The sequence below is a fragment of the Centrocercus urophasianus genome, unplaced genomic scaffold, assembly GCF_019232065.1.
Source record: "Centrocercus urophasianus isolate 14NV4802_14NV808 unplaced genomic scaffold, USGS_Curo_1.0 seq_36, whole genome shotgun sequence".
In the NCBI taxonomy this organism is placed as follows: domain Eukaryota; kingdom Metazoa; phylum Chordata; class Aves; order Galliformes; family Phasianidae; genus Centrocercus; species Centrocercus urophasianus.
Window position 1 is genome coordinate 1,451,458 of NW_024884933.1, and position 26,587 is coordinate 1,478,044.

General features: G+C 43.3%; 2 protein-coding genes across 4 annotated transcripts in view; both read left to right on the forward strand.

The window, feature by feature from the left end:
• Positions 1 to 79: 79 nt before the first annotated feature.
• Positions 80 to 13,283, forward strand: TNFRSF1B (TNF receptor superfamily member 1B). The gene is given in 13 exon segments (XM_042831679.1): positions 80 to 957; positions 5,411 to 5,513; positions 7,522 to 7,650; positions 8,179 to 8,344; positions 9,157 to 9,240; positions 9,324 to 9,511; positions 10,211 to 10,284; position 10,800; positions 10,981 to 11,024; positions 11,318 to 11,347; positions 11,350 to 11,584; positions 12,141 to 12,384; positions 12,386 to 13,283. Coding segments are annotated over 13 exon segments (1,410 nt in total). The 5' UTR covers positions 80 to 903; the 3' UTR covers positions 12,444 to 13,283.
• A 2,164-nt stretch (positions 13,284 to 15,447) lies between these two features.
• Positions 15,448 to 26,587, forward strand: part of VPS13D (vacuolar protein sorting 13 homolog D) — an 87,956-nt gene continuing 76,816 nt past the window's right edge. For all 3 annotated transcript variants that reach the window (XM_042831608.1, XM_042831609.1, XM_042831610.1), the window contains exons 1-14: positions 15,448 to 15,534; positions 17,822 to 17,994; positions 18,809 to 18,886; positions 19,118 to 19,308; positions 19,604 to 19,684; positions 20,960 to 21,076; positions 21,281 to 21,385; positions 21,703 to 21,873; positions 22,729 to 22,829; positions 23,206 to 23,374; positions 24,263 to 24,355; positions 24,726 to 24,936; positions 25,393 to 25,572; positions 25,789 to 25,919. In XM_042831608.1, coding sequence (XP_042687542.1) covers positions 17,898 to 17,994; positions 18,809 to 18,886; positions 19,118 to 19,308; positions 19,604 to 19,684; positions 20,960 to 21,076; positions 21,281 to 21,385; positions 21,703 to 21,873; positions 22,729 to 22,829; positions 23,206 to 23,374; positions 24,263 to 24,355; positions 24,726 to 24,936; positions 25,393 to 25,572; positions 25,789 to 25,919 — 1,725 coding nt within the window. In that variant the 5' untranslated portion in view covers positions 15,448 to 15,534; positions 17,822 to 17,897. The remainder of the gene's footprint in view (positions 15,535 to 17,821; positions 17,995 to 18,808; positions 18,887 to 19,117; positions 19,309 to 19,603; positions 19,685 to 20,959; positions 21,077 to 21,280; positions 21,386 to 21,702; positions 21,874 to 22,728; positions 22,830 to 23,205; positions 23,375 to 24,262; positions 24,356 to 24,725; positions 24,937 to 25,392; positions 25,573 to 25,788; positions 25,920 to 26,587) is intronic.

A 26,587-nucleotide genomic window follows, 5' to 3' on the forward strand; every position in this document is an offset into this window, starting at 1 on the left:
CAGCCCCAGAAATGAAGTGGGAGAATCTCAGCATTATGGGACCTCGTTGTTGACATCCAGCAATGGATGATCTACCTGCACATGGTACATTTGAGACCTGGTTCTAATTCCAAGTGCTCTTAGTTCCAGTATTTACTTGAATTCTGCACTTCTCTGCTAGTCCAGAACATAATATAATTCCTAGAAACACCCGCTGTCACTCCATGTTCAGGAATGCTCAGATGGCAATTTCCTGTGGCCATCAGTGCTGCCACATCAATGGGAGCAATGGGAGGGGAGGAGGAAATGGAATTCATGTGTTCTGGGGGCAGAGGTTGTGCGTACTGAAACAGCAATGGGAGGAGGAACTGAAAACTTCCCGTTAAAGACTGGAGACCATTCCCTCGCTTCCAGCAAGTGTTCATTCTGCCCAGCACGTATCATTCCTTCTAGAACAACACAGCAATGACAGTTTCATGTTAAAGGACAGCAATTTGTTCATCCACAGCCTTGGAATGACCGCGCTCACCTGACTGTCGCTGCTGAGGGATGCTCAGCAATCAGGCTGTATTTCAGGGCTGGGCATAAACGAACCTTTGGGTTTTTTCCTTATAACAATTTTCTGGATGAACAATCAGCCTTGCAACCTCCGTAACTTCAATCTCGGTGTGATATGAATTAAACACGCCCTGGATTTTTACCCTACAGCCGCACTTCTTGTGTCTGCGATGTCCTGTCTCTTCTCCAACAGCTCCATTGCAGCTCCTCGGAGCACCTTGGAAGCCACGCAGCTTTTAACATCCCTCCGTCGGCTCCAACCCCGCGGTCTCTCGCTGGCGGGCAACCCCTCGGTTCAGCCCCGCCGGCAGCGGAGCGGCTCCGGGTTCTGTCACAGAGCCTCAGCTCCGCCCAGCCCTCACCGTGATGGAGCCTTGCTGGGCGCTGCTGGCCGCGCTGCTCCGCGCCGCGGGCGGCCGGGTGAGTGCGGGGGGTGGCCGGGGGGCGGCGGGCGGAGCTCGGAGCGCTTCGGGAGCCTCGGGCAGCGCTTCCAAGCATGGTCCAAGCTCGCCCCGCTCCCTTTGGCTTTGCAGTTGGTGTTTTCTAGCTTCCCAAAGCCTCGACAAAGGGGCTTGAAAAAAGCTCGTCGTGCTCTGCTACATCCCTCGCACCATCGCTGTGTACATGGCAGAGCCCTTGGTTGTACTTTTAAGAGCTGATGTGATGCAGCTGTGGCTGTTCCATGATTTTACTGAATTCTGTGGTTAAAGGAGTCCTTCAGTTATTTAGACCAAAGAGCTCAGTGGGGTCTTTGATTGGGTTTATGCTATGCTGATACATCACTAACCTTTTTCCATCTGATTTTAAAGTGCATAAGGTAAACGTGGAAAAGACTTTAGAGACCCCAAAACCACAGAATGGTTGGAGTTGGAAGGGACCCTAAAGGCCATCAGGTCCAACCCCTGCACTGAGCAGGGACACCCACAGCTCCATCAGTGCTCACAGCCCCATCCCCTGACCTTGGGTGTCTGCACCTCCTCTCTGGGCACTCTGTGCAGTGCCTCACTGCTGTCACTGAAAAAAATCTTCCTTGTATTCAATCTCAATCTCTCTTCTTTTAGTTGGAAGCCGTTTCTCCTTGTCCTGTTGCTCAGAGTCTGTCTCAGCTCATTGGGTCTTTTTGTGCCACGGGGGTCATTTCCATGTTTCTTTCATCACAGTAGTTGAGCCTTTAGGTAAGGCAAAGGCTGAGTTCAGCCCTGGGTTGTATGGTGGCACTATTGGTTCACTAAGTGGCTGCATGGGGCTCTGAGCACTGATGGAGCTGTGGGTGTCACTGTTCCTTCCAGTTAGTTGGACCTCATAGCCTTGAAGGGTCCGTTCCAACACAAGTGATCCCATAATTCCAAATACCTTGGACACAGTAGGGTAGGATGGGTGTGGGAATATTGGAACTGTGGTAGACCTTCTCAACAAAGAGTGAGCATGGAGGTTTGCCATGCTTCTTGCTGCCTCCCTCAACAGAGGGCTTGCATTCAAAAGGAGCTAACTCTTCTCTCACCCAAAGCATGATGCTCTCATGGTAAAGAGCACAGGAAAGCTTCCGTGTCACTTTTTGCATGGCCTTCAGGCTCCTGGCAAACCAAATGCTGCAAATGGCCACTGTACATCAGTTTTTACTCAACTAAAGAGAGCAGATTTTTATCTTTCAAGGAGAAAAGCTGGCAGAGCAATAGCTCCTGAGTGACACGCTTTTTTCTTGTTTTCTCCCCCCTAATTTATCTGGAGGGAGAAGGGCTGTGGGGCACCCAAAGCTTTCTGTTGTGTGTTCCTTCCCATAGGATGGGAGAACAATTCCAATCATGGACCTTTTTCTTAACCCAACCTTGCAGTGATACGTGAAGAAAAACAACTTTAAAAGATGCTCTGAGTCTCACTAGTAAAGCCTGATGTCCTGGTACAACTCCTGCTGATCTGGGTGAGAATTGCAGGTATTTAAGATGACCTTCCATTGAATTCTTTCTCTAAGTGACCAGTATACATATTTTCAGTAGAATTTTGTGGGTTTTTTATTTTTTTTTCATGTCTTTAGCACATTTGGTGGCCCAGCAAGTGGTATCTCTGTACTCTGAGACTTTTCCATAGCAACAGATGTTTACATCAGTCTTTGGTGACTTCATTGTGGTTTCACATGCGTTAAGAATGTCAGGTGCAGTTCCTGTTCAAGCTACTTTGTTTGACAGCATCAGTTCGAAGACTGAAGGAGAAAAGGTGTAGAAATGTGAGTTAGGTTTAAAAAACATGGATCAATCTCTTTGTTTTGGATGACTGCGTTGAGTGGAAGGGAAAGTTATACAAATGGCTGAATATATAAATATATATATCATAAGCTTGTTTTATTTCTAGTATTGAAGTTCTCAAATATAATTACAGATGAAGTCCATGGATACAAGCTGTAAGGCAAGAGGTAACAGAAATAACTTCTGCTCTAATTAGCACTCAGCACTTAGGGAATGCTTTTCATTGTCATATGCCATGATTTCTGATCTTGTCCTTCCTCACCTGTGTGTAGAGCCATGTTCTCATCCCCTTTAGTTCTGAAGAAGTCTGAATTCCCATTGTGACTCAGGCTCAGCTCTGGCACAGATATTGGGCTCTCAGTTGCGGTTGACCTCCATATGTAGGCTTTCACTTGTGCTGTTCCACTGCAGGTGCTAACCAGAAAGTCACAAGGCAGTGATGTACTCTGCTAATTTATCTCCCTGTGGGTAAGATAGAGGGAATCTTGGAAGCAACTGTGCAGACATATTCAGAAGAGTCAGCACTGACCTCTTAGGTGGACGGCGGCTGCTTTTAGTCCTCTCTTCTCAGTGATAAATCTTGTCTCGTGGAAGTCTGTAGTGCAGATGGGAAAGTGATGCAAACAATGCAACAGCTCTGGAGAGAGGATCTTGAGTAATTTGGATGGCTTTTTGGATGTAACTTCTCAGTTACTGCCTAATACACAGGCATTGCAAAAGTCTCTTCAGTGAGCTGTGCAGTCAAGGGCAAGCCCAGAAGTAACCCCTTGATACTTTGGGCCATCTCTCATCTTTCTAGTGCTGATATCCCATCACCAAGATGTATTGCCTAATCTGACTGATTGGCATTGCAGTGGAGATGCTTACTAACGTTTGTGCCTCTGCTGCTAGATGGATGAAGCGTTTCACCTTCCAATTGCACCTCTCAAATTAAATGAAGTCTTCCAAATCCCATCACCCAGCAGTGGGTTGGATATTAGGAAGAGCTGCTTCTCCAGAAGAGTGGTCAGGTACTGGCATGGGCTGCCTAGGGAGGTGGAAGGGGTCAAGAACTGTGGAGATTGTGGCACTAAAGGGACATGGCTTAGTGAGCAATACTGGGGGTGGTTGGACTTGGATGGTGTTGGAGGTCTTTTCCAACCTTAATGATTCGATGATTGTGAATCACTGAATCCTTTTGGTTTTCCCATAATGGTCTTTAACGTAATTTGGCAAGAAATTGTGAACTGCACACCACTGAGAGCCACAGCTCAGCAGATGAACTTTAGAGTTGTTATCAGTCAGCAGAAATATCCTTTCAAGCACAAGTTAAGAGGAGCAGATGTGACCCATTGAGCAGCAGTTTTTCTTGTGCCTCTAACACTCTGGACAGTAATTGCAGCAGAGAACACAGAGGATGTGATAACAACATTTTTTTGCTGGGAAGCCTTACCAGCAGGATAACCTGTGATGTGGTTTGATGCATTTCCTTCTCGCTCTCTTTTTTTTTTTTTTGTATGTGTTTTCAGTGAAATTTTCCTCTTTAAAAAGGCTCTTCAGTATGTGCATTAATGAAGTGTATCATAGCGACAGCAAAAATGCAACTTTGATCTTCCTTTAATAAGCGAAAGAACATGAAATAGTTTTGATAGCAGAGCCCATTTCCTGCCCTTCAACAGAGTACATTATCAGCTCACATTTGCAAATAGTGTTGTACGTCTATAACTCATTGCCTGTTACCAACTTCAGCATTAACAGTCATCAGCAAACCTAGAAGGTATTGAAAAGCCTAAGTTTTTTGGTTATCTCATTGGTAATGTTGAAGCCAACCTCATGGTTCTGCTTCAAAGTCTTCAATCCTTGTGCCAAAGCCCCTTTATTAACTCAGTTTTCTTCGCTGGAAGCTGCATTTCAAGATGCTGCATTAAAAAAATGTTGGGTTCCCATTGAGCAATTGTTGAGAGTGCCAAGTGTTAGGTCTTCTAATGTGAAAACACAATAGAGAATCAACGTTTTTCGGTAAGGAGGAAGGATATTTTCATTACTGGCCTTCAAAGGGCTTGTTCCTGTTTTGATTTCTCCTTTTCATCATATTTTTTAAGTACTTCTCTAGGCGTGTAGGTTATACATGGAACAATCTCCTCAGCCCAGTTGTGTATGCCTTGAGCAGCTCCTCTCTGCTCTAGCAGGAAACTCCTACACTTCTGCCACCTAACATTTGCTTCTTTTCTCTCGCTCATTGAGTGCCTATTTCCTTTTGCAGAGGAGGCCCTTGGGTATTTTCACATTTGTTCATTGAAGTCATCGAGCAGCGTTGATTGGTGGTGGGGTCACCATCCCTGCAGGTGCTCAACAGAGTTGTGGCTCTGAGGGACGTGCCCAGTGGGCATGGTGGGATGGGTTGGGGTTGGACTGGGTGATCTTAGAGCTGTTTTCCAACCTTAGGGATTCTACTGACTTTTCACTGAGCTGTTTTGTAGAAAATGCAGCTCCCCGCAATCACAAAGGTAAGAATTGAAGTTTTCCTCTGGTATTTTCTCATGCTGAGTCATGAGAAAAAGGTCAATCCTTCGCTGACCTTTAAGAGTCTCTTTGACTACACTGAAGGGCCAGGATGGATTGGTGACTAATGATTTTCCTTTAATTTCTCCTAGAATTATTCACTGCCTTATGCACCACAGTCTGCACAATGCAGAGACCCCAGCACTGAATTCTATGAAGAAAGACTTGAGAAATGTTGCAGCAAGTGCCCTCCAGGTAGGTTCTAATTTAAATTATTCTTTTACACAGCCAAATTCAGCCAGCGCTCAGATGACCATACCACATTTTGGTTACTGACACACCTGAAAAGCATCCAGTTTTTGCTGTTATTATTCACTCTCATCAGGAAGACAATAAAATGCTCAAAAAATATTTTCCAACGGGACACACTGTTAGTCAGAATTGGCATTCTCCTGCAAGTTTAACTTGGCTGGGGCTTATCAGGAGGATTGTGTACTTGTAGCCACAGCTTTTGATGGTATTTTGATTGAAGCATTTTTAACTGAACTGTTAAAAAAAAAAAGAAATGGAACAGAAGTGAAATTACGAAAACTAAACAACGTAGAATTGCAGAATGGCTTGGCTTGGAAGGGACCCTTAAAAGGCTGCTTGGTCCAACTGCCTGCAATGAACAGGGGCACCCACAGCTCCATCAGTGCTCAGAGCCCCTCCAGCCTGAGACCCACATGAAAACAAAGCCCACGAACAACAGATAAATTGCAGAACAGAGCGTGAGGTAGAGCTTAATTTCTGTACTTTGACATGTCACTTACACAAGGGGCTTTCCACTGGGCAGGTTAATCTCTGATTGCTCATTAAGGGAGTTTTGTTGTCTTTTAGCATAAATCAGACGCTGCAGATGTCTATCAGAGAGAGACCAGGTACAAGACTACAAAAACTGCCTGCTCTGAGGCTATGTCTGACACTGCACTGACCATTATTAATGTTCCTTTGTTAGCAAAAGTTGATTGCAGATTGGGTTTGTGGAGAGTGGTTGTTTATTTATTTATTTTATGGTACAGGTAATGCCCTGTGGATACTTTAACAGAGCTTTTGCAAAAAGCTGGCATTGTATGGTTGTGTTAAAGGCAGCAAAAAAAGCCCTGTGTATTTGTCTCACAACATGCTGAGCAAATAGAATTTGTCTCCATAAGCGCTGAGTTCCTGTCAGAGAGATCAGGAAGTTTAAGCAGGAGATCAGTATGTGCTGAAACAGCCACAGTTGTTTTTGAATTAACTGAAAATGTCCTGAGAGATCTGTCGAGCATCTCTCATTAAAAACACAGTAAGGGAAAGATGGTAATTTGTAATTGAAACTTTTTTTCTGTTGTAGTTTGTTAAGTCTGTAAGAATACCTCCTCCCCTTAATTTAAACTAAAAGAGGGGAGATTTAGGTTGGATTTTAGGAAGAAATCTTTTACTCAGAGGGCAGTGAGGAGCTGGCACTGCTGCCCAGAGCTGTGGGTGCCCCATCCCTGGAGGTGCCCAAGGCCACAGATGGGCCCTGGACAGCCTGAGCTGGTGGGGGGCAGCCTCCCATGGCAGGGATTGGGACTGAATGGTCTTTGAGGTCCCTTCCAACCCAACCATTCTAGGGTTCTGTGATTCTAATTTTATTGTTTTGACTCTGGGCAATGTGTTGTAGGAGAGCCAAAGATCTTTATTTTTGTTGTTATGAATTTGAATTATTATTGTTTTTTAATAATAATGCATCAAAAATTTTAGCCTAAAGTCATTAGCAGGATGTCATTAGCAGGATGGAGGAGGAGGCTGCAAGTAAGTACATGGAAAAACAAACTTGAGAAGCAATTTCCCTGGCTCACCTCCAGGGCCACTTGTTTTGAAGAATGGAGATTTTCCAAGAAGTTCCAAAGACTTTCTTAACGATGCCTCTTCCTCATGACTCTTCAGGATATTTCTGTGCAGGATATGAGACATTGGCTATTATCTTCTTCTTTTTTTCGTACAAGGGGGAAATGGCACCTGACTGTTTTTCATTCTTTAAAAAGAATACTTAAGAGCTCATACTGATTGTAACTACTGCACTCAACTCTGTTTCTGGTGAGAGGCATGGGTTTGCCTCTCACCAAAAAACCACTTGCTAAAACCTGTCTGTTCGCCACACTGTGATCCTCGAGAAGCTGAAATTGAGCAGATCCTTGGTATTGCTTGCAGTGCTAGGAGCTGCAGAAACTCATTGCTTTAGTTGTTTTGTTTCTTACAGGTCAACGTAAGGCAGAGAGCTGCGGTGGCAGCATGGACACAAAGTGCATCCCTTGTTTACCTGACAGCCATACAGCCATCCGGAATCTGTCTCCTCAGTGCTTTGCTTGCTCTCCACCCTGCAGGAAAGGTACTTGTGCATTGTGAAGGAGGTGTTTCCCTTTTACAGCCTGCCCAAAGAGATGGCTTGGTTTAAAGGAGGACGGTTGGACTAAGTGATCTTGCAGGTCCTTTCCAACCCTTTCATTCTACGATTCTATGAAATGTGACTGGGAAAACTCTTAGAGTGTTTGTCTGTCACCTGTATAGTCCTGTTCTTAATGCTTTTGCTGCTTGTTAAATTTTGGAAAAAAATTAGAGCACGGCCTTGGAGGTGTATGTATGGTTATGATACGCTGTGATGCAGCTGCAGACAGAGAGTTTCAAGTGTGACTGGTATGGATGCAAATTTCACCTCTCTAGACAGACAAAACTCTTCTAAAAATGTAGATGTTGGGGCCCGTAGTGTATTTGCTTTAAGATGATATTCTAGCCAGAAACTGCAAAATTGTCTTTAGTTTGTGGTGTGTGAGCACGCCTCATATTCACCCAAAACATTGCAGACCACAATTTGAAGTGTTGCAAATGTAATCTTGTTTTATTCTTGTTTTCAAAACAGGATTTGTAGAGCGTCACACGTGCACGCTATCACAGGACAGGACCTGCAGCTGCCCACCCAACAAGTACTGCATTTCAAAGATGTAAAGTGCATAAAAATGGGGCAAAGGTTACCGAGTCTCCAGAAGAGGTAATTTAATTCTCAGCTCTCAGAACTCACACACACAGTGGTTGTATGGTTTGAAGATGGTTATTTGTTGCCTTCATAGTCCGTAAATGTTTCTAAATCTGCCTCCAATTTGGTGAATTATAGGAATGGTGTCTTAATTCCTACAGTTGTTTCCAAATCTGCTTCCAACTGAGTAAATTACAGGAATATTCCCTTAATTCCCTACAGCTACGTGTTCATTTGAATGGAAGTGTTGTCACAGCAAGTAGGCAGTGCATAGCACAACAGTATTCCCAAGGGGAACGTCCAAGGGAACAGAATATGGGTGCCTTTTGTTGACATACCAGAAGGCTCCCCAACACAAGCAGAGCTTCCAGCTGAATTTTGGTTTAATTAGGCGATGGTGATTCTGTGCTGCCCTGTAGAATGAGTCTCTGTGTATTAGATGTTGAAATTCACCACTCTGATAAGCACAGCTGTCTCAAGATGATAAATAATATCCAAAGATGTAGAACGTTGGATGTAATTAAGGATAATAATACAGAGCTCCAACAGGGTTCAGTAGGTGATCAGCCTACCAGGGACTAGTGGGAAAAAGCTCCACTGTTATCTCTAATGCCCCCTTTTTAACATTTTGGTAGGTTTTAACAGTCTGAAAATGGCTGGCTACCAAGAGCACCAAAATAGCACCCGATGAATCTTCTGATCTGTGTTTGGGTGGGGTGTTTCAGATTAACCTCACCCATGACAGACTGTATGTTGTGTACTGCCTCTGTATCAATTTCAGGATCTGCACCGCAGACTTAGATTATTCATTCTTATTTCTCACTAGATGACTAACTGGAGTTTTCTATTTCTTTTAAGGAACAGAAGCACAGACACAGAATGTAAGCCCTGTCCCCCGTAAGATTCAGATGAGGAATCTTATGATACCAGCTGCATACTACATACAGTGTAAGCCAGATTCTGTTTAATAGCAATCTTGAACTGAAGACAGGGTTGCTTTCTTTCCTAACTTCTCTTTTTGTTTCTTGCAGTTGTAAACCAGTGGCTGTTGCAGGAAACGGCGTGAATGATGCTGTTTGCCATGACTCAGTTGCCACATTTCTGCCTCACACTGTTATAAACCTCTTCCCCCCAAGCCAAAGCTCAACTTCCAGCAATGGTGAAGTAGTAACACAGCCTGTCATTTTCAACTCCGTGCCTGACATGTCCTACATCACTGGTGAGTTGTTAACTCGTTTAAAGTCACTTCTGTCTGGCTTGGAAGCAAGATTATCTTTAGTTGACAGTTTCTTTCCAAAACCAATTACCTGCACCCAAACAGAAGAGCTGAGTTAATTCAGTGACACTGCTTGTGTTGGGTTGCATAATGTCACATCTGTCCTGCCTTGCTGCATTCCACAGTCACTGTAATTCTTTATGTGTTTCTAAGAAGCCCGGAATTAGATGATACAATGCACTTCCTGAGAGTTAGTGCTATAAAAGCTGGAAGAAAAGGTTTATGTGTTAGATGTTTGGCCAAGCCTGACTAACAGCAGCCCAATCTTTATAGCGTTCACAAGTGTGGACGTATTCTCTGCTGTTCATAGTCTGTCCAAAAGGCAGCTATGTTTAAGAGCATTATGGACTGCCTGAATTTGTATTTAATGAACTGCTCCTAGCTTAATGAGATACTTTTTATTGCCGTGGTGAAAAGTCTGTCTTCACATTTCAGAACAGGAAAATTCAGTTTTAAGAACCAGTGGAGTCTGAAAACAAGACTTTGGTATGTAACAAGAGAGATATTGAATGTGACCATCAGACCTCCCTGGCACTTTCAAATTTAGCTGTTATAGCCATGGACAGAAAGCTATTGCTTCTCATGCAGTCCATTGTCAGACTGACCTGCTATGTAACTTACCTGCTTCAGTTTTATTTTCAGGATCAGTGACAGGGTCGTTGTTATTGGGCCTGATAATTGCTGTTATGGGGTATTGTTTATTCTCCAAAAAAGAGGTAAGATTCATGAAACAAAACCAAACAGCTCTGGAAGTACTGTCACCTCATTTCCTGCTAATTTGAGCCCAGCAGGTGACCGATTTATGTATCCTAGCAGGCACTGGCTCTCTTTGAAACTTGTGAGTCATGTAGATTCATTGATGACATAAGCATGCACCAACTGAAATTTATAATTAAGCAAATATGCCAGGAACATCGTGTGCATTTCAAGTGTCTTTATTAAATCACGGAATGAAATTGAGCTCAGGACAGAGATACACTAAGGCAGATGTCCCGCTCAGAGCTCTCATGTTGCTCAGATTTTAAACACGTGGTGTACCAGAGGAGTTGGACAACTGTGAAACCATTGTGCTCCTACTGGAACTTGTTTGTTACATATTTTACACGTAATGTAAATATTACACATTATCAAGTGCTGATAGTTACGATTAAACAACTGCAGCCATAGTCGTTCATGAGTGAGAGCTTTTCTCAATTACACAAAACTAGAAATAATAGGAATTTATACAGAGGGTCTTCTTAATACTGAAATTTATGGCAGCTTGTAAAGTTAATAGAGTACAACTTTCAACACTATGCACTAAACATACAGTCGATGTTTATTCTGGGAGCAGGGGCTCCATTAGCTAAAAAAGCAGCTGTTGTAACTGCAACAAATTTTGCTGCTAATGAACCACCTTTCCTCAATTGCAGCCCTTGCATACTCACAACCAACTGAAGCAGTGGATTTGATGAGTGTCACTCACTCCTTTCCTTCAGAAATCATGCAGTTTTATGTAACTGAGAGCATAAGAAAACTGCACAGCAGGACAGTGAGGAAGGAGTGGCCTGGACCTCAAGCTAGAGTGGAAGGTGTAACTCACATAACCTGTCCATTGAGCTCATTGAATGGCCAATGAGCTAGTATGAATTTTACTTGGTGTACATTTGCATAGTGATGACTATTATCAGTGGTTTCTTTAGATAAGTATTGACCACTTTCTGTTAACACTTTAAAAAAAGATTAATAGTTTGCATTGTTCTGTTTCAGCCGTTTTCCTCTACAGAGAAGCAGTGTGACAAAAAAAAGTAAAAAATGCAGAATTGCAAAGCTCCAGCAGTTCTGAACAGGAGGAGCAGCATCTCTTGGAAACTCCTGGCCCAAGCAGCAGCTCTCTGGATAATCCAGCTGGATCTGCAAGAGTCAGTGTAATAAATAACAAAGACAGTGATAAGAAAGAAAGTTTCCAACAGCATTATGCAGCTGCAGAAGGGTGTAAGCTTCGCTGTGGAGCCAGGCACAGCTCTGCAAGTTCAGGTAAGAGTGTCAACGAATGCATATCTGAACATTCCAGAACCTCTTGACGGTTGTCAAATACAAATCTTAATAGAAGTTTAAGTGAGAGGGTAGAGCATCAGATCCACGTTCATCAGAGAGAGTGCCCAGTTACTTTTGGAAAAAGGTTGTTTTAAATTGTTGGCCTAGAATAGTGAAGAGAGCATGCTCAGAGGAGAAAATTATCTGCACACTTTGGGGATCAGAGTAATGGGAGTGGGACAAGGAGACAGAGCAGTAAGAAATGAACGCTGTCTGAAGCATTCACCACGAGCAGAGACTCGGCTGGGATCCAGAGCTCTGTATTCATTTTTACAGCTTTTTTATATCAGGGATGACTTTGGGATTTGAGGGACCCTCCAAAAAACTGAAAAAGTTGCAGAATCACTTCCACCAGTTTGCCTAAATCAAGCAAAGGAAGAAGATGTAGAGTATGTAATTGAGCTTTTAAGCCAAAGAACTTGATAAAGAATCCAACATATTGTTCCAGGCTGCTTTCTTCCTTGCTTGATCTGTGTGTTTCTTTCTTATTTGACAGAACTCTCAGGTAATGGAGGAAGGCAGGTGAGTGTGACTCGTGTTGTTAAAATATGTAATACAGATTATGGCTCCCAGTTTCCAAAACAGACTGGTCCAGCTGGCATGGGTTATGGAAGTGCTCAATGTTCTCCAACAGGGGGAGAAGCTCCCCTTTCAAAAGAAGAAAACCCCTTGAAAAAAGAAACTGAAATTCAGATATTGGTGGAAGCCAAAGACAATTTACTTCAGGATTTACTTCTGGACACAGAATTCTCCTCTGGGTGTTCAAGATACGGGGATAAAAACTGTTTCAAGGAAATGACAGATTTTATACTGTTTGACTGATAATCAGATCAGCCCTTATGTTCACAACCAAACGTGTTTAGTGTAGCATTTCTACAGATTTGAAATCTCAGAAGAATTTACTTTTTTGAGGTTTTCAATCTCTTCTTTGTCAGCTTTGAGAGTAAAAGATGAGTTTTGAATTAGTTACTATTTTTTAATGCTTACCGATCTCAGGTAATGAACTCTCTCTTGAAGGTTGCGTAATCTATAAAAACTGGAAGTGACCCAGACCTCAGAACCAGAAAATCCTGTTCCATCGTTCATTTGTTGCTCAGTGCTGAGATCCATCCACCCACCTCTTATAGAAAATCAGTAGAACAGCATCTACTCTGCGAATGCAGATGAGAATCAGGCTTTTAAAACACATACTTTAAACTTGCGTATTACCGAAGAGGTTTATTAGTACTTCTAGAACTGAGAACTGGCAAATAGGTCTTTCATCCTACTATGAAGAAACATTTTATAACTTCATGTTAAACTTGAAGGTCATTTGATTTTGTATAATGCCCTTTTCTGTTGTACTGAGTATTTTAATGTCTTACCCAACAGCTCCCAGTGCTGGGAGCACACTGGAAGAGCAGTGTCAGAGTTTTGAAGAAGTTTAAGATTATGTTATAGAAGTTAAATTTCTGGCTTTTCAGAGTGTGGAGCAGAGAGAAGGGGAATTCAATTCTTATGTTGAAGTATGAAAAATGTGTTTGTATTTGTTAAGAAAAAGATAAATAGTGTGTTTTTATACTTAAACCTTTGTTTTCTACCTCCCTACTGAACCAAAATTCTACTTTTTAGAAGGGCTTGTTTCATTCTATAGGCTAAACCATTGCTTTTAAAGTCAAAATTGTATTTCATAGTACGTAATTAAAAGAGCATTGGTCCATGGCCACCTCATCTCCTATTGCCTACCGCCAGGCCCTGTTAACAAGGACACTATAAGCAACCATTACTCTTGGAGTGATGGCTTCAGTGGACAAAGGAAGGGCAACTGATGTTGTCTAGACTTATGCAAGGCTTGTGACATGGTCCCACACCACATACTTATCTCCAACTTGGAGAAGTAAGGATTTAAAGAGTGGACTATTCTGTGGATAAGAAATCAGTTGGATGGTTGCAGCCAGAGGGTTGTGGTCAATGTCTCTCGGTGCAGGTGGAAGCCAGTGATGAGTGGTGTCCCTCAGGGGTCCCTCAGGGGACTGGTGGTCTTTGTTATCTTTATCGGTGACATAGATGATAGGATGCAACAGTTCAGATGACCCTAAACTGATTGCTGCAGTTGACACCATAAAAGGGATCCATCCAAAGAGGTCTGGACAGGCCTGAAAAATGGGCCCAGGAGAACCTAATGATGCTCAACAAGTCCATGTGCAAGGTGTTGCACTTGGGTTGGGGCAGTCCCACATCTGTGTACAGACTAGGAGAAGAACTGACTGACAGCAGACCTGCAGAGAAGAACTTGGGAGTTCTGATGGATTCCTGGGCTCCATCAGAAAAGGTGTGGTCAGCAGGGACAGGGAGGTGATTGTCCCTCTCTGCTCTACTCTTGTGAGGCCCTATCTACAGCACTGTGTCCAGGTCTGGAGCCCCCAGTACAAGGAAGACAGGGAGCTGTTGGAGAGAGTCCAGAGGAGAGCCACAAAGATGATCAGGGGACAGGAGCACCTCCCCTATGAAGACAGGCTGAGGGAGCTGGGCTTTTTCAGCTTGGAGAAAAGAAGGCTGCGGGGTGACCTCATTGCAGCCTTCAGTACTTAAAGGGAGCCTACAAACAGGAGGGAAGTCAACTCTTGGAAAGGATAGATACAAGGGGACAGGACAAGGGGAGGACAAGGGGAAATGGTTTTAAGTTGAGGGAGGGAAGATTGAGGTTGGATGTCAGGGGGAAGTGCTTTACAGAGAGTGGTGAGGTGCTGGAACAGCTGCCCAGAGAGGCTGTGGATGCCCTGTCCATCCCTGGAGGTGTTCAAGGCCAGGTTGGATGGGGCCCTGGGCAGCCTGGTCTGGTATGAAATGTGGAGGTTGGTGGCCCTGCATGTGACAGGTGGCTTGGAGATTCATGATCCTTGAGGTCCCTTCCAACCTGGGCCGTTCTGTGATTCTGTTATTCCATGTGTGTGCTTGCAGCTAATTGTGTCCTGGGCCAGGAGGGATGTGGGGCTGTTGTAGCAGGTCCAAAGGAGGGCTGTGAGGATGCTCAGAAGGCTGGAGCACCTCTCCTACGGAGAAAAGTTGGGGGAGCTGGGCTTGTTCAGTCTGGAGAAGGCTCCAAGGAGGCCTACTGCAAGGAGACCTTGCTGTAATTGAGGGGTGATTATAAAGAAGAGGGAGAGCAACTAATAATAATGATAGGTCAAGCGGGAATGATTTTAAACTGAAAGATGGGGGATTTAGGTTAGATGTTACGAGGAAATTCTCTGTGCTCAGAGGGCAGTGAGGCCTTGGCAGTGCTGCCCAGAGCTGTGGGTGCCCCACTCCAGGAGATGTCCATGGCCACGGATGGGCTCTGGACAGCCTGAGCTGGTGGGGGCACTGAGCCCATGGCAGGAACTGGGGCTGGATGGGCTCCAACCGAAGCCATTCTGTGCTGTGAATCTCCAGCCTGGCCAAACTGAACTTTAATGCTTTGAAGAGCCAACTTGTTTACTGTAAATCGTGCGCTGCTGTAGTTTACACACCCGCAGCGTGGATGGAGGAGTCAATACTTTTCAGTTCTGTGTAGGTTCAGCGCTGATTCCCGCACAGCCAGGCTGCGGTCTCGTACGTCAGCCTGCAGCAACACAAGGGTGACAGCGCTGCGCCGCGAGCGCAGGAACAACACTCGGGCACAGCAACCGCATTTCCTCAACAAACCCTACACCCCCCAGCGCTGCCCCTCGGCGTACAGGATCCACAGGACCGCCCCCGGGGCGGCGTAGCACGGAACAGCCTGGTTCCGCCCCCTAAGAGGCGGGGAAGCTCCCATCGATCGTTCTGCGCTCTCCTCCCGCCCGGCTCTGCTTCTTCCCTTACGACGCTCGGCCGCGGAGTGCTCGGCTCCGCGCAGCGCTGCGGAGGTGGCGGTGGCGAGAGCTGAGGTGAGTGGCGGCGGGCGGGGAGGGGCGGTGCGGAGCGGGACGGCATGGGACGGCACGGCACGGCGGCTCCGGGCCTCGGCGGCGCTTCCTTCCTGCGTCAGCCCGAGCTGCGCGGCGCAGGCCCGGCTCTCAGGGGCTCCTCCCCACCTCACGCCCCTCTCCGTGCTCCGCCCCGCGGTCCCGGGGCTGCGAGGGGCTCCTGGTTTGCCTCTGGGCTGCCCTCGAGCTTTTCCCACACGGCTGAGGCCGCCCGGTTCCGCGGCTCTGCCCGCCGCCTGTGAGCAAGGTGACCTTTCGCTTCGCCTCTCCCCCAATCCGCTGTGCCAACAGGTCTCGTTATTTCCCTCTTCCCTACGGTCCGTACCTTTGTACGAAGGGGGAGGAAATGTGTGTGTTTGTGGGGGGGGGGGCCGCTCCGCGCCTCTTTTGTGCGCGTGTGGGCTGGAGCGGAGCGCCCACAGCCCTGTGAGGAGAGCGGCCCCAAAGGGCGCCTTCATGTGAGCGGCGCCGAGTGACGGCCTGCCTCGTTGTTCTCGTCCTGTGAATGCTCACGCTTGGTTTTGAAAAAGCGCAGATATTATAGAGATTAAAAACAAACAAACAAACAAACAAAAGACAAAACCTGAGTCTGAATCTTAAAACTTGACGTTTAGCTCTTGAAGTTGTGACTTTTTATTGACGTAGCTTTAATGTTATGCCAGGCACTGCTGCCCAGAGCTGTGGGTGCCCCATTCCTGGAGATGCCCATGGCCATGGATGGGTCCTGAGCAGCCTAAGCTGGTGGGGGCAGCCAGCTTAATGCAGGGTTTGGGGCTGGATGGGCTTTAAGGTCCCTTCCAACCCAAACCTTCATTGGATTCAATGATCAAACTTTTCTCTGTAGAACATCGTAGAGCCTAGAGCTTTCTACGGTCTCCTTACCACAAGCTGAAACAAATGATCACAGAAGAGAATGAAGGGAAATGTTGACATGTACAGTCAGTGTTGCTTTTCTGATCCTTCTTCTGTGCCTTGCTGCTGTTATCTATGCTGTTGCTTTGAAGACCAGATCGAGTAACTGCCCCATCCCTGGAGGCATACAAGGCTAGGCTGGATGTCACTCTGGGCAGCCTGGTCTGCTGGTTGGCGACCCTGCACACAGCAGGGTCTAGCAGTTGGAACTAGATGATCATTGTGGTCCTTTTCAACCCAGGCTATTCTGTGGTTCCAGCTGTTAATAAGCTATTTAACTGGCTTGTATCCAGTTACTTCCCACTCATATACTTTTCCCCCAAAAAAGGTTTGGGTAGGGTGAGTTGTTTTGCATATGTCACTTAAGAATCTTGCAAGAATAGGGTCAAAGACTTTATGGTGTGGTGTGGTGCAAAAGCCAAATTGCCCTCTTCCTTTTCTGTTAGAATGGGAGCTGTGTTTCCAAGTCTCTGTGCCATGGGTGTTTGCTCCTTATTACAGTGTCTGATCTTCTCATAGTAACAGCCTTCTAGTAGAATAATTGCTGAGTCCAGAAAGTTTGTGAAGGAGCATGATACAGAATGGGGGAGAAGAAGCAGTATCAGTGTGATCAGCCCTTCACAGAATCAGCACAGAATGGCCTGGGTTGAAAAGGAGCACAACGTTCATCCAGTTTCAACCCCCTGCCATGTTCTGCGGGGTCACCAACCAGCAGCCCAGGCTGCCCAGAGCCACATCCAGCCTGGCCTTGAATGCCTGCAGGGATGGGGCATCCACAGCCTCCTTGGGCAACCTGTGCCAGTGCCTCACCACCCTCTGGGTGAAAAACTTCCTCCTAATATCCAGTCTAAACCTCCTCTGTCTCCTCCCCCTTATATAGGGAAGGAACACTGCCCATTGTGAGAACTGACAGATGTGATTTTATTAGAGAGGGGGGCACAGAGACGCCTGTTTTTGCAGACTAGACTTCCAAAATCAGTGTACCTGCAACTTGAAGTAAATACAATGGGCAGTGCAAAATGGCTTCAGATCAAAGTGGAAAGAAGGTTGCTAATTGGCATGGTTGATAATTGCCATTAAACGTGGTACTTTGGTTAGACATAGGATGGAGAGATAAATTTAAATCACCTATGGAAGTAAACAGATCATTAAAGCTCTATATGAAGCTTTGTGATTTGGGACTTCAAGAATACAGCATAAGGTTGGTTTCTCCCTTTAAAAATGCTTTAATATTTTAGATTGGCTACAGAAGGAGTTCATGGTAGCAGTGTCTGTGGGCATGGTGAGACTTTATTTCAAACACTCATTTATTTCATTATTATTATTTTCCTTTCAGGTTGAGACTGCAGTTATGGAACAGAGAACCAGAAAATGACAGAAAAATGTTAGATGCTCTCTTCTAGGACACAGTCATGTTGGAAGGGTTGGTAGCCTGGGTCCTCAACACCTATTTGGGCAAATATGTCAATAACCTGAACACAGATCAGCTCTCTGTTGCTCTTCTGAAAGGTGAAGTTCTGTTGCGTTTTCTGTAATGTTTTATGCTGTGATTTAAGGAGAGAAGTGTTTTTGTTTCTATTCCATCTCAGAGTTAACACTGTCAGTTAATATTGTGTTTAACATTTTGTATAAATGCCTCTAATAAAGTTTTGTGCCAGCACTTCGCAGTGAATGGTAAATTCTCTTGCATTTCTATCTCTGTTGTTTCTTGTCAACATTGTTAAACCAATTTATACAAGATTTTCACATATATGCTTAGCCTATCTTAATAGCTCACTTGATTTATGTAATGTTTGAATATCATTTTCCTTAATGCTGTTAGGTAGCTTTCCTTTTGAGGGACTGTGGTGGGGAGTGTTCTGTAGTCTTTACCTCTTTTGTTTTGGTGCTGGTAGTTAATCATTTTACAGTAGTATCTAATTTACTGTTTCCTGCTATTTGCTGATTTTGGAGAGAATATTTTGTAACACTTCAGAACTTTTCTTTATGTGCCGTGGTAATCTTCAGAAAATACTTGAAGTTTCCCTTTAGAAGCAGTAGAAGCTGTCTCCTAGGTGGTAAAGTTCAGCTCTAAACCTTTGCCTGAGATTGTTTCTAGATGACCTCATTACATGCTTGGAGTACGTGGCACTAAAAAATTACTGAGCATGCTGAATATCTGTGACAGTTGTTACACAAGTTGATGTGGCAGGTTGGCTGTTCTCATGAAATCCTATTCTTTTTCTCCTTTGAAGCATGATGCTGGTTATTCTATAATATTCAAGCTGGCATTTGTACCATAAGTTTGTTCAACAGACATGTTTTTTTTGTGTGCTTTTAATAGGTGCTGTTGAACTGGAAAACTTACCACTAAAGAAGGATGCCTTGAAGGAACTGGAGCTGCCATTTGAAGTAAAAGCTGGTATGTATTTTGCCGGTGTGTGCAAGACAAATATTTATAACAGGAAGGATTGCATACGTTATGACTTTTACCTGTGAGTCAGAAGCTTGAACAGCTGAAGTAACCTAATTTTAATCCAGTTCTGTTTTAGCTTGTTTATTTCTTACACCTCATTTCCTTTCAAGTTTTCTAGGAGTTACAGAAGCATTTTTTACACAGGAATCTGAGAGCATCTCTGCTTTATATTTCTAGGTTTCATTGGCAAAATAACTCTGCAGATACCTTTTTATCGCCCACATGTGGATCCATGGGTAATATCTGTCTCAAAACTGCACCTAATTGGTGCTCCAGAAAAAAAGGAAGATTTTGATGAGGAAAAGGAGAAGTTGCAAGAAAGAGAACATAAGAAAGCCCTCCTTGTAGCACTTGAAGAAAAATGGAAGGTGGGTCACACTTGTTTTTCATAGTGAAAAAATTGCTGTGGTAAAGGGGTGCTGTTTTAAGTCTCCTAAGAAGCAGCTGAGAACAGATGCTTAGGAAACTGAAGTCAGGATTTGATACATGCTAACAGTGCAGTTCACACTTCCAGCCCCCTGCGTGCATTGGTGATACTGGAATCTGTTTTTCTTCTCTTTGTTCAGTAATTCCAGCGTGACACACGTATGTGTATTGTTTCCTTTCAGCTGTTGCAGTGCTGGTTAATTCTGATTCCTATTTTCCTTGTTTCATTTCTTTCAGAAAGAACGACAGCAGAAAGGGGAATCTTACTGGTACTCAGTTACTGCATCGATGGTCACCAGAATCGTAGAAAACATCGAAGTAAGCCTTTATAAGGCTTTAGAGAGCTTTGCCAATCTGCTAAAAACAACCTGTGCCCATTGCATTTCACACTGTGTAGTCCTCAGAGAAGAAAGATGTGAATGAAAGGTGGATGTTTGGCAGAGGACTGTCCCTTTTCGGATGGAATCTCTGTGATTTCTATCTCAAACCGGTTTTGATAGGGACTGCTGGGAAGGGAAAGCCCTTCGGCCTACCAACAGAAAAAGAGCAGCTCTTCCTGAATGGTAACACTTGGTGGATAATGAAAACCAATGGGTTTTGCTCACATTTTAATGCTTTTTGTTATAAGCCCACCAAAATGTTAATTTATCAAGAAGAGTGGCACGTGTTGTCTTCATAAAAGAGAAGTTTTAAAGAAATTAATCACAGAGTTTCTGCTGATAAATGATTTTGAATATTTGTTCCAGCTCCCAACGTCTTCCATGATTATTTTCTGCAGTTACAAAAAAATCTGGCACGTTCCTCCTACATTGCAAAATGACTCAAAAATATGGCTGCTGAGCTCTGTAGATTTTCTCTTTGGAAGTCCTAATGTAGTTAATGACACTTCAGCATGTAGGTGCTGCACATTATTAGTTATTTCTATTTAAGAACCTAAATTGACAAAGTTTGTCTACTGGTCTCCATGAAAAGAGTTTTCCTTTCTTGGTGCAGATAGAGTGGCTGTATGTTTGCTTTTCAGCTCTCTAGGGGCAGTTTAGAAGAAGATACCTCAGCCCAACTGCTTTTCCTGATATATTTGAGAAGGATTTATCTATTGCAAGAGCTCGAGGCAAGAGTGTCTCTGCTTAATGCAGTCTTGGACTTGACACAGAGAAACTACTATGACTGTGTGCTCTCATCCAGGCTGATGTGGCTCTGGGCAGCTTGGTCTGCTGGTTGGCCATCCTGCACATTGCAGAGCATTGAAACCAGCTGATCATTGTGGTCCTTTTCAACCCAGGCCATTCTGCAATTCTATGATTCTAAGGGTTTACCAATGTAAAATTACTTTTTTGGGTCATCTTTTGCTGCTCTTAGTTTGTATGTGTGGCCCATAGTGATGATTCTGGTCTATTAAATGGACTTGAGTCTTTGACTGGCAGTTGCACATCTGTCTTGAAAATGGCAAATAATGATAGCAAAATAAGTTGCACTGACATGTGCAAGGGGCTAATTGACTGGGGGGAGAGGGCAGGGAGCTGCACAGCACTGCTGTGTGCTTAATGATGGAAATAGTTGTCTCCAGTAATATATTTATTTTTCCTTTTGTAGTTAAAAATTCAGGATGTCCACCTGAGGTTTGAAGATGACGTCACCAATCCGTTGCAGCCTTTTGCATTTGGCGTATGCATCAAAAATGTCTCCATGCAGAATGCAGTGTTTGAGCCAGTAAGTGTTGTTGAGGAACGTGGGGCAGCTAAGATGTGGTGCTGTACTTCATGAGTACTAGTAAATATGCAGTCAAAAAGTCTTTTTAATAATCTGGTTATTTTTATAAATTGACTCTGGGTTTTTCCTGTTATTTTTCAAGTAAGAACTACAAACATCGTGGATGTATTGTGTCATTGCCTTCATTCAGTCCTTCTATTTCAGGTAGAGAAACTGATGCGGAAAAAGCAGTTAGATGTTGCTGACTTCAGTATTTATTGGGATACAGATTGCACTTTATTGGGTGACCTGCCTCCTGCTCAGCTACAGGTACAAGAGAAAGAGCCTTTTTCTTTCTTTCATTCTGTGTTCTTTCTATATGATAGCCATAACTGACTTATATTTTACTGGATCTGGTGCTTTTAAGAGCAGCAGAAGTTTATAGCTTTGTGTTATCATGGCAGAATACAAAGGTAAGCCACAAAAGTTGTGCTGTAAGATACCTTGTGCTTAACCTTCGAAGAGGAAATTTGAGAGTTATTGTAAATGACCTGTTAATGGAGTGTATTCTGATACATTAAACCAATATATGCTAATGCATATTGTACACCCATTTCATGTAGAAAAAACGTCCTTGTAACCCACAGGAAGCCATGGATAAAAGTATGGAAAGCCATGATCATAATTACATCATGGAACCTGTATGCACATCTGCTCTTCTGAAGAGGAATTGTTCAAAGGAGCCTTTAAGGTCTCGCCAGACTCCACGACTCGAGTGTGACATTGTGCTTGAGACCATACCCCTGAAGCTGTCCCAGGTAACCAGTGCTCTCCTTCTCTTCACTCCCAGTATCTCAGATCACTCAGGAGCAGAGTGGGTGAGGCCACTGGGAACTCATCAGCCTGTCCAGTCTAGCTAGGCTTCAAGATTGCTCAGTTGTGTGTGCTTTATTGAGCCTGCTTGGTGGTCAGGTTCTAACCAAATGACTGATGGAAGAAAGCACTCCTTAGTGGTTTGTTGATCACAGTGTCTGCAGAGTCACACTGGGAATTTGATACTGGGCTTCTCGTTCTCTTCCCACCTGCTGACTGTTGTTCATATGTTCCTGAAGATTCTGCTGGTAAAATCATAGAATTATAGAATGGCCTGGGTTGAAAAGGACCATGATGATCATTGAGTTTCAACCCCCTGCTATGTGCAGGGTCACCAACCAGCAGACTGGGCTGCCCAGAGCAAATGACAATGAAAGAAAATGAAGTCTTGAATTACCTATCTCTAAAAGAAAAGTTGCTGTTTCAAACAATGTAGGATTGTTGCAATTTTTTCACCTTCCTGGTTGCAAAATTGGCAGTGTTTGTAACAGATTAAATAGCAATAGCCTAAAATCAGTATTTTCTTAAAGCTTTAGCTTTAGAGACAAGTGAAAGGAGTACATTAAAGAATTTGATTTAAAATCAAGTCTTCCAAATAGGAAGTTTGTAAATTGAGTTTTTGCTGGGATAATGTGACACCAGAGAGCAATGGCATGATAAACATTGATCTTGATTCTGAAACTGTTTGCAGACTGTCAGTGCAGATAAACAAAACCTGTGGTTGTTTCACCTCTCCCTCCCTTTTCATTTGGAAAGCACTCCAGTATTGTCTAATTATCTTTCTGCTCTTTAACTAAAAGATGCAGTATCAGCAGATCATGGCATTTCTAAAGGAACTGGCTAGAAAGGAACGGCAGCTTAAATTCAGAAAGTGGAGACCAAAGGTTACAGTAACGGAGAAGTAAGTATATCTGTGGATGTGTTGTTGAATTAGTGTGACATTGAAACCTGCACTAGGCAGAGTTGAATGAAGACAGATATTTGTAAGAAATGATACAGCAGTCATGTGTTAGAATTTAAATTTTCGTGTTGTGTTTCCTTACCTCATAAAACTTTTAAATATGCCCATGTAATCCAAATTGAATAGCACCAGTTTGATACTACTCAACTTGCAGAACAAACCCGTATGTGCTGTCTGTAATACCAGTGCCTTTTCTAACCAGTTCCCTTTGTTTTCTCCCTGGGCTCCTTTTGGACCAGTTTGACATGCATTCTTCTTTTTTTTTCTTGTTATTTTTGGTAAATATCAGTGCTCTAATAACTTAAAAACATTTCAGTTGCCGGGAGTGGTGGATCTTTGCTTTGAATGCCAACCTTTCGGAGATCAGGGAGCAGAGGCAGCGTTCTACATGGGAGTTTGTGTTACATCGGGCCCAGGATGCAGTATCTTATACTGACTTGTATTATTGCAAGTTGAAGGGGGAGCTGCTCACTGCTGCAGAGCAGGTATTTAGATCCGGGATTTTGTGGTGTAGATGAATTGTCTTCTGTCAAATTTTTTTTTTTTTTCTACTTCTTTTTTTTTCCTCCACTTAATGTTAGGCTTGAGAATTTAGGAGCAGAATGTAATGAACCTGTGTTCTACTTGAGGAGGGAGAAACCATGTGGGCTGTAATTAATTGCTTCCTATCTGTTGGAGCAGTGGGACTTTTCCCTCAAATCCATCATGCACACCTTTCTTATGCAATCTTACTGAAACCTGAATTTGGATGTAATCCTTCCTTGTGTTATTTGGATGTGAACTGTAAGGGTACCTCACATACTGGGAGCTTTTATAATAACTGTCAAAGCAAGAACCATAATATAAAAGATGAGAGTTTTATTTAATGCAGTGTCTTCAGCAGAACTGTGAAACATAACAGTGGCAATGCCATTGGAAAACTACTTGGTTGAACCATAAGCTTCCAGAAAGAGCTTCTTAATCAGTGCAGAGAAGATAAAGTCAAACGCCATGACACCAGGCTTGAGTAACTGAATATGAATTTTACACAGTTCAGCTACTTTGATATTCAAGATAAAAGGTTCTTTGCTCATCCTTCCATGGTTTAGATTTTGTGCTGAACTTTGCTCTTGATTCATGACAGGAGGATATAATTGGTTTTTACTATTGAAAGTATTATTAAAATAATGTACCTTGCAGTACAAAGGGATTTGAGATAGTGAGAATGTCAGTATTGTGGTTGCCTGTGTGATTTCCTGTGCTTAGGCGTTTGGATCCTGACATGAGCACTGTGCTGGTTTGCCATGAATCCTAATTGTATTGTAGAGATGTTAAATGTTTTTGTGAGCCAAGATCCTTTTAGAACAGCTACTTCATCTTTTTTGTCTTCTTAGGCAGAAATGCATCGCATTGAGGACGAGCAAACTTATGAAGAATTGAAGATCCTCTGTGAGATAGTTCATGATAAATTTCATGACCTAGCTGAGGTGAGAAGCATTCTGCATCCATGACAGTATTTAAAATCTTGATGTGAATTATTTTGGGTTGTGTTCACTCCTAGAGAGTGTTAGCTTGTATTAGTTTTGATTTTTGAAGTGTGGCATCAGTGCTAGTGTTGCAGACAATGCTTGATTCCTCCACTGTCAGTTTTGTGTCACCTTTCATAGTGAGTTTGTGACCATCATATGATGGTCTTCCTCAATAGTACTCTTGCCAGCATTTGTTCCATCTCAGATACTGGTATACTGAATGTAAGAGTGTGAAGTAGGTGGAATTATATCTTGATACTATTAAGTTTTGTGTGCTTGTGATGTTCTTCCATTTATAAGCATTTATGTCTTTAATGTTCATATACAGAGCATTAAAGAACCATTGCCTGATTCTCCTGGAGCTTCTCCTTCAGCAGAATCTGCACATGGCAGTAGCACTGGGATGCTGCAGTACCTTCAGTCTTGGTTTCCTGGTTGGGGAGGTTGGTATGGATACACACAGCAGCCTTACGAAGGTGAACCTTTTGAAGGGCTTTTGCCAGACTCCCAGGAGCAGTGGAATCCAGAAGACATGCTAGGTATGACTGTGGGGTTTTGTGTTTCTTTTTAAGGCTGCTCACAAGCATGAACAGGAAAAAAAAACCCTCTTCAGTACTGGTGTATCCCTATTACTAGAATGATACATAGAATACGTCTACTTCTAAATGCTTTAGATGTTTGTGGCAAAGAGTTTTGAGACATTTCCATTCAAGTGGGTAGGGGTAATGTATGCTGTGACTGTACTGGGTTGTTGGGGCCATCTTAAATTTAGGTTTATTGCTCCTTAATTGCAATGGGAAAGTTCTTCTGAGCTTTTGGTTTTGTTAAGGAAAGAGGTGTGTCTGCATGGGTTTTTGTTTCTTTTTTTACCCCCCCCCCTTAGAGATGGGGAAATAATTATCTTACAATTCAAAGAAACCCTTCTGTTCTTTAGTAACCTTCCAGAAACTTGAGTTATGTTACATAAATGATCTTTTGTTGTTGTTTTTTATTAGGTGCAGATGATTTTTTTGATCCTGCTGCAGATGCCTCCAGCATGAATACATTCACAAAGAGAGATCACGTATTTGCTAAACTAAACCTGCAGTTGCAAGGTGGCTCTTTCACTCTGTTGCATAAGGAGAAGAAAGTGGCACGTGCTGAGGAGAGTGCTTTTATGCAGCTGGAGTTTTCAGGTATTGAGTCAATTTCTGTTTGCTCTTTGTCATAGAAAAGGAGCTTTGTCCACCTTGTGACCTTCCTCTGACTTCTTTTTAATCAGTTTTAAACATTTTTATACTGAAACGAAGTTTAAAATGAGTTCACCAAGCCAGCTTGGAGAAAGTGAAAATAGAAATAAATGCTGTGCTGCCTACTAGGAGAAATAAAATGATTTTGTCTTTGTGTTGCAGGTGTGAAGATCTTAGCAGAATCCCTTCCTCGCAGAAATTCTTCCCTTCTAAAAGTGCAGCTTGGTGGACTTTTTCTGAGGGATTTGGCAACTGAAGGGACCATATTCCCTGTCCTCGTTTTCCCTAATCCTGTAGGTGAACAGACCCTGAATTACTGTGTAAGATGTGTGCGTATGAAAAGAGTAAACGTTACAAAATGCAGCACAGCTGTTTCCCTTGGTTTGTGTCTTATCCCTGAAAGAGGAAATGAGCTTTGAAGAAAAATCTCCATTTCTTGAATGTACTTTTGCCCTCCTTTTCTAAGGATAACTCATAGAAATCTCCACTGTTTGCTCTGTGTGCTTGCAGCTTCAACATTACAGTTACACTTTGGGAAGAGAATAACGTACTTGAACAGGCTTTCATTTTGGAGCAGTCAACATTGCTGCTTAATCAGTAATTGGTCATTTTCATAGAGTTGTTTGCTCCAACTGAGTAAGGATTTATTTCACCTGCTTGCTGTTGCAGTGAGTAGAAATAGAGAACCAGGAATGCAAAAGCTGTTTCTTCTTCCTAATGAATAACTGTAGAGATTTGAAATATCTCTTCTAAGCAGAAAAAAAAAGTTTCAGTCTAATTCTATGAGAATTTTACCCTGCTTTTGCTTTTTAGTTTGTAGAAAACAGACTGAAACTTGCACTTCAGGCTTTGGCTGCTCCATGAGATAGTTGTGCTTCCTTCTTGTTTGACTGTATCAAAGAAAAAATGCATAAAAAGGTCATAAAAAACTTTGTTTTGAGTTAGTTGACTTTTTTCTCAC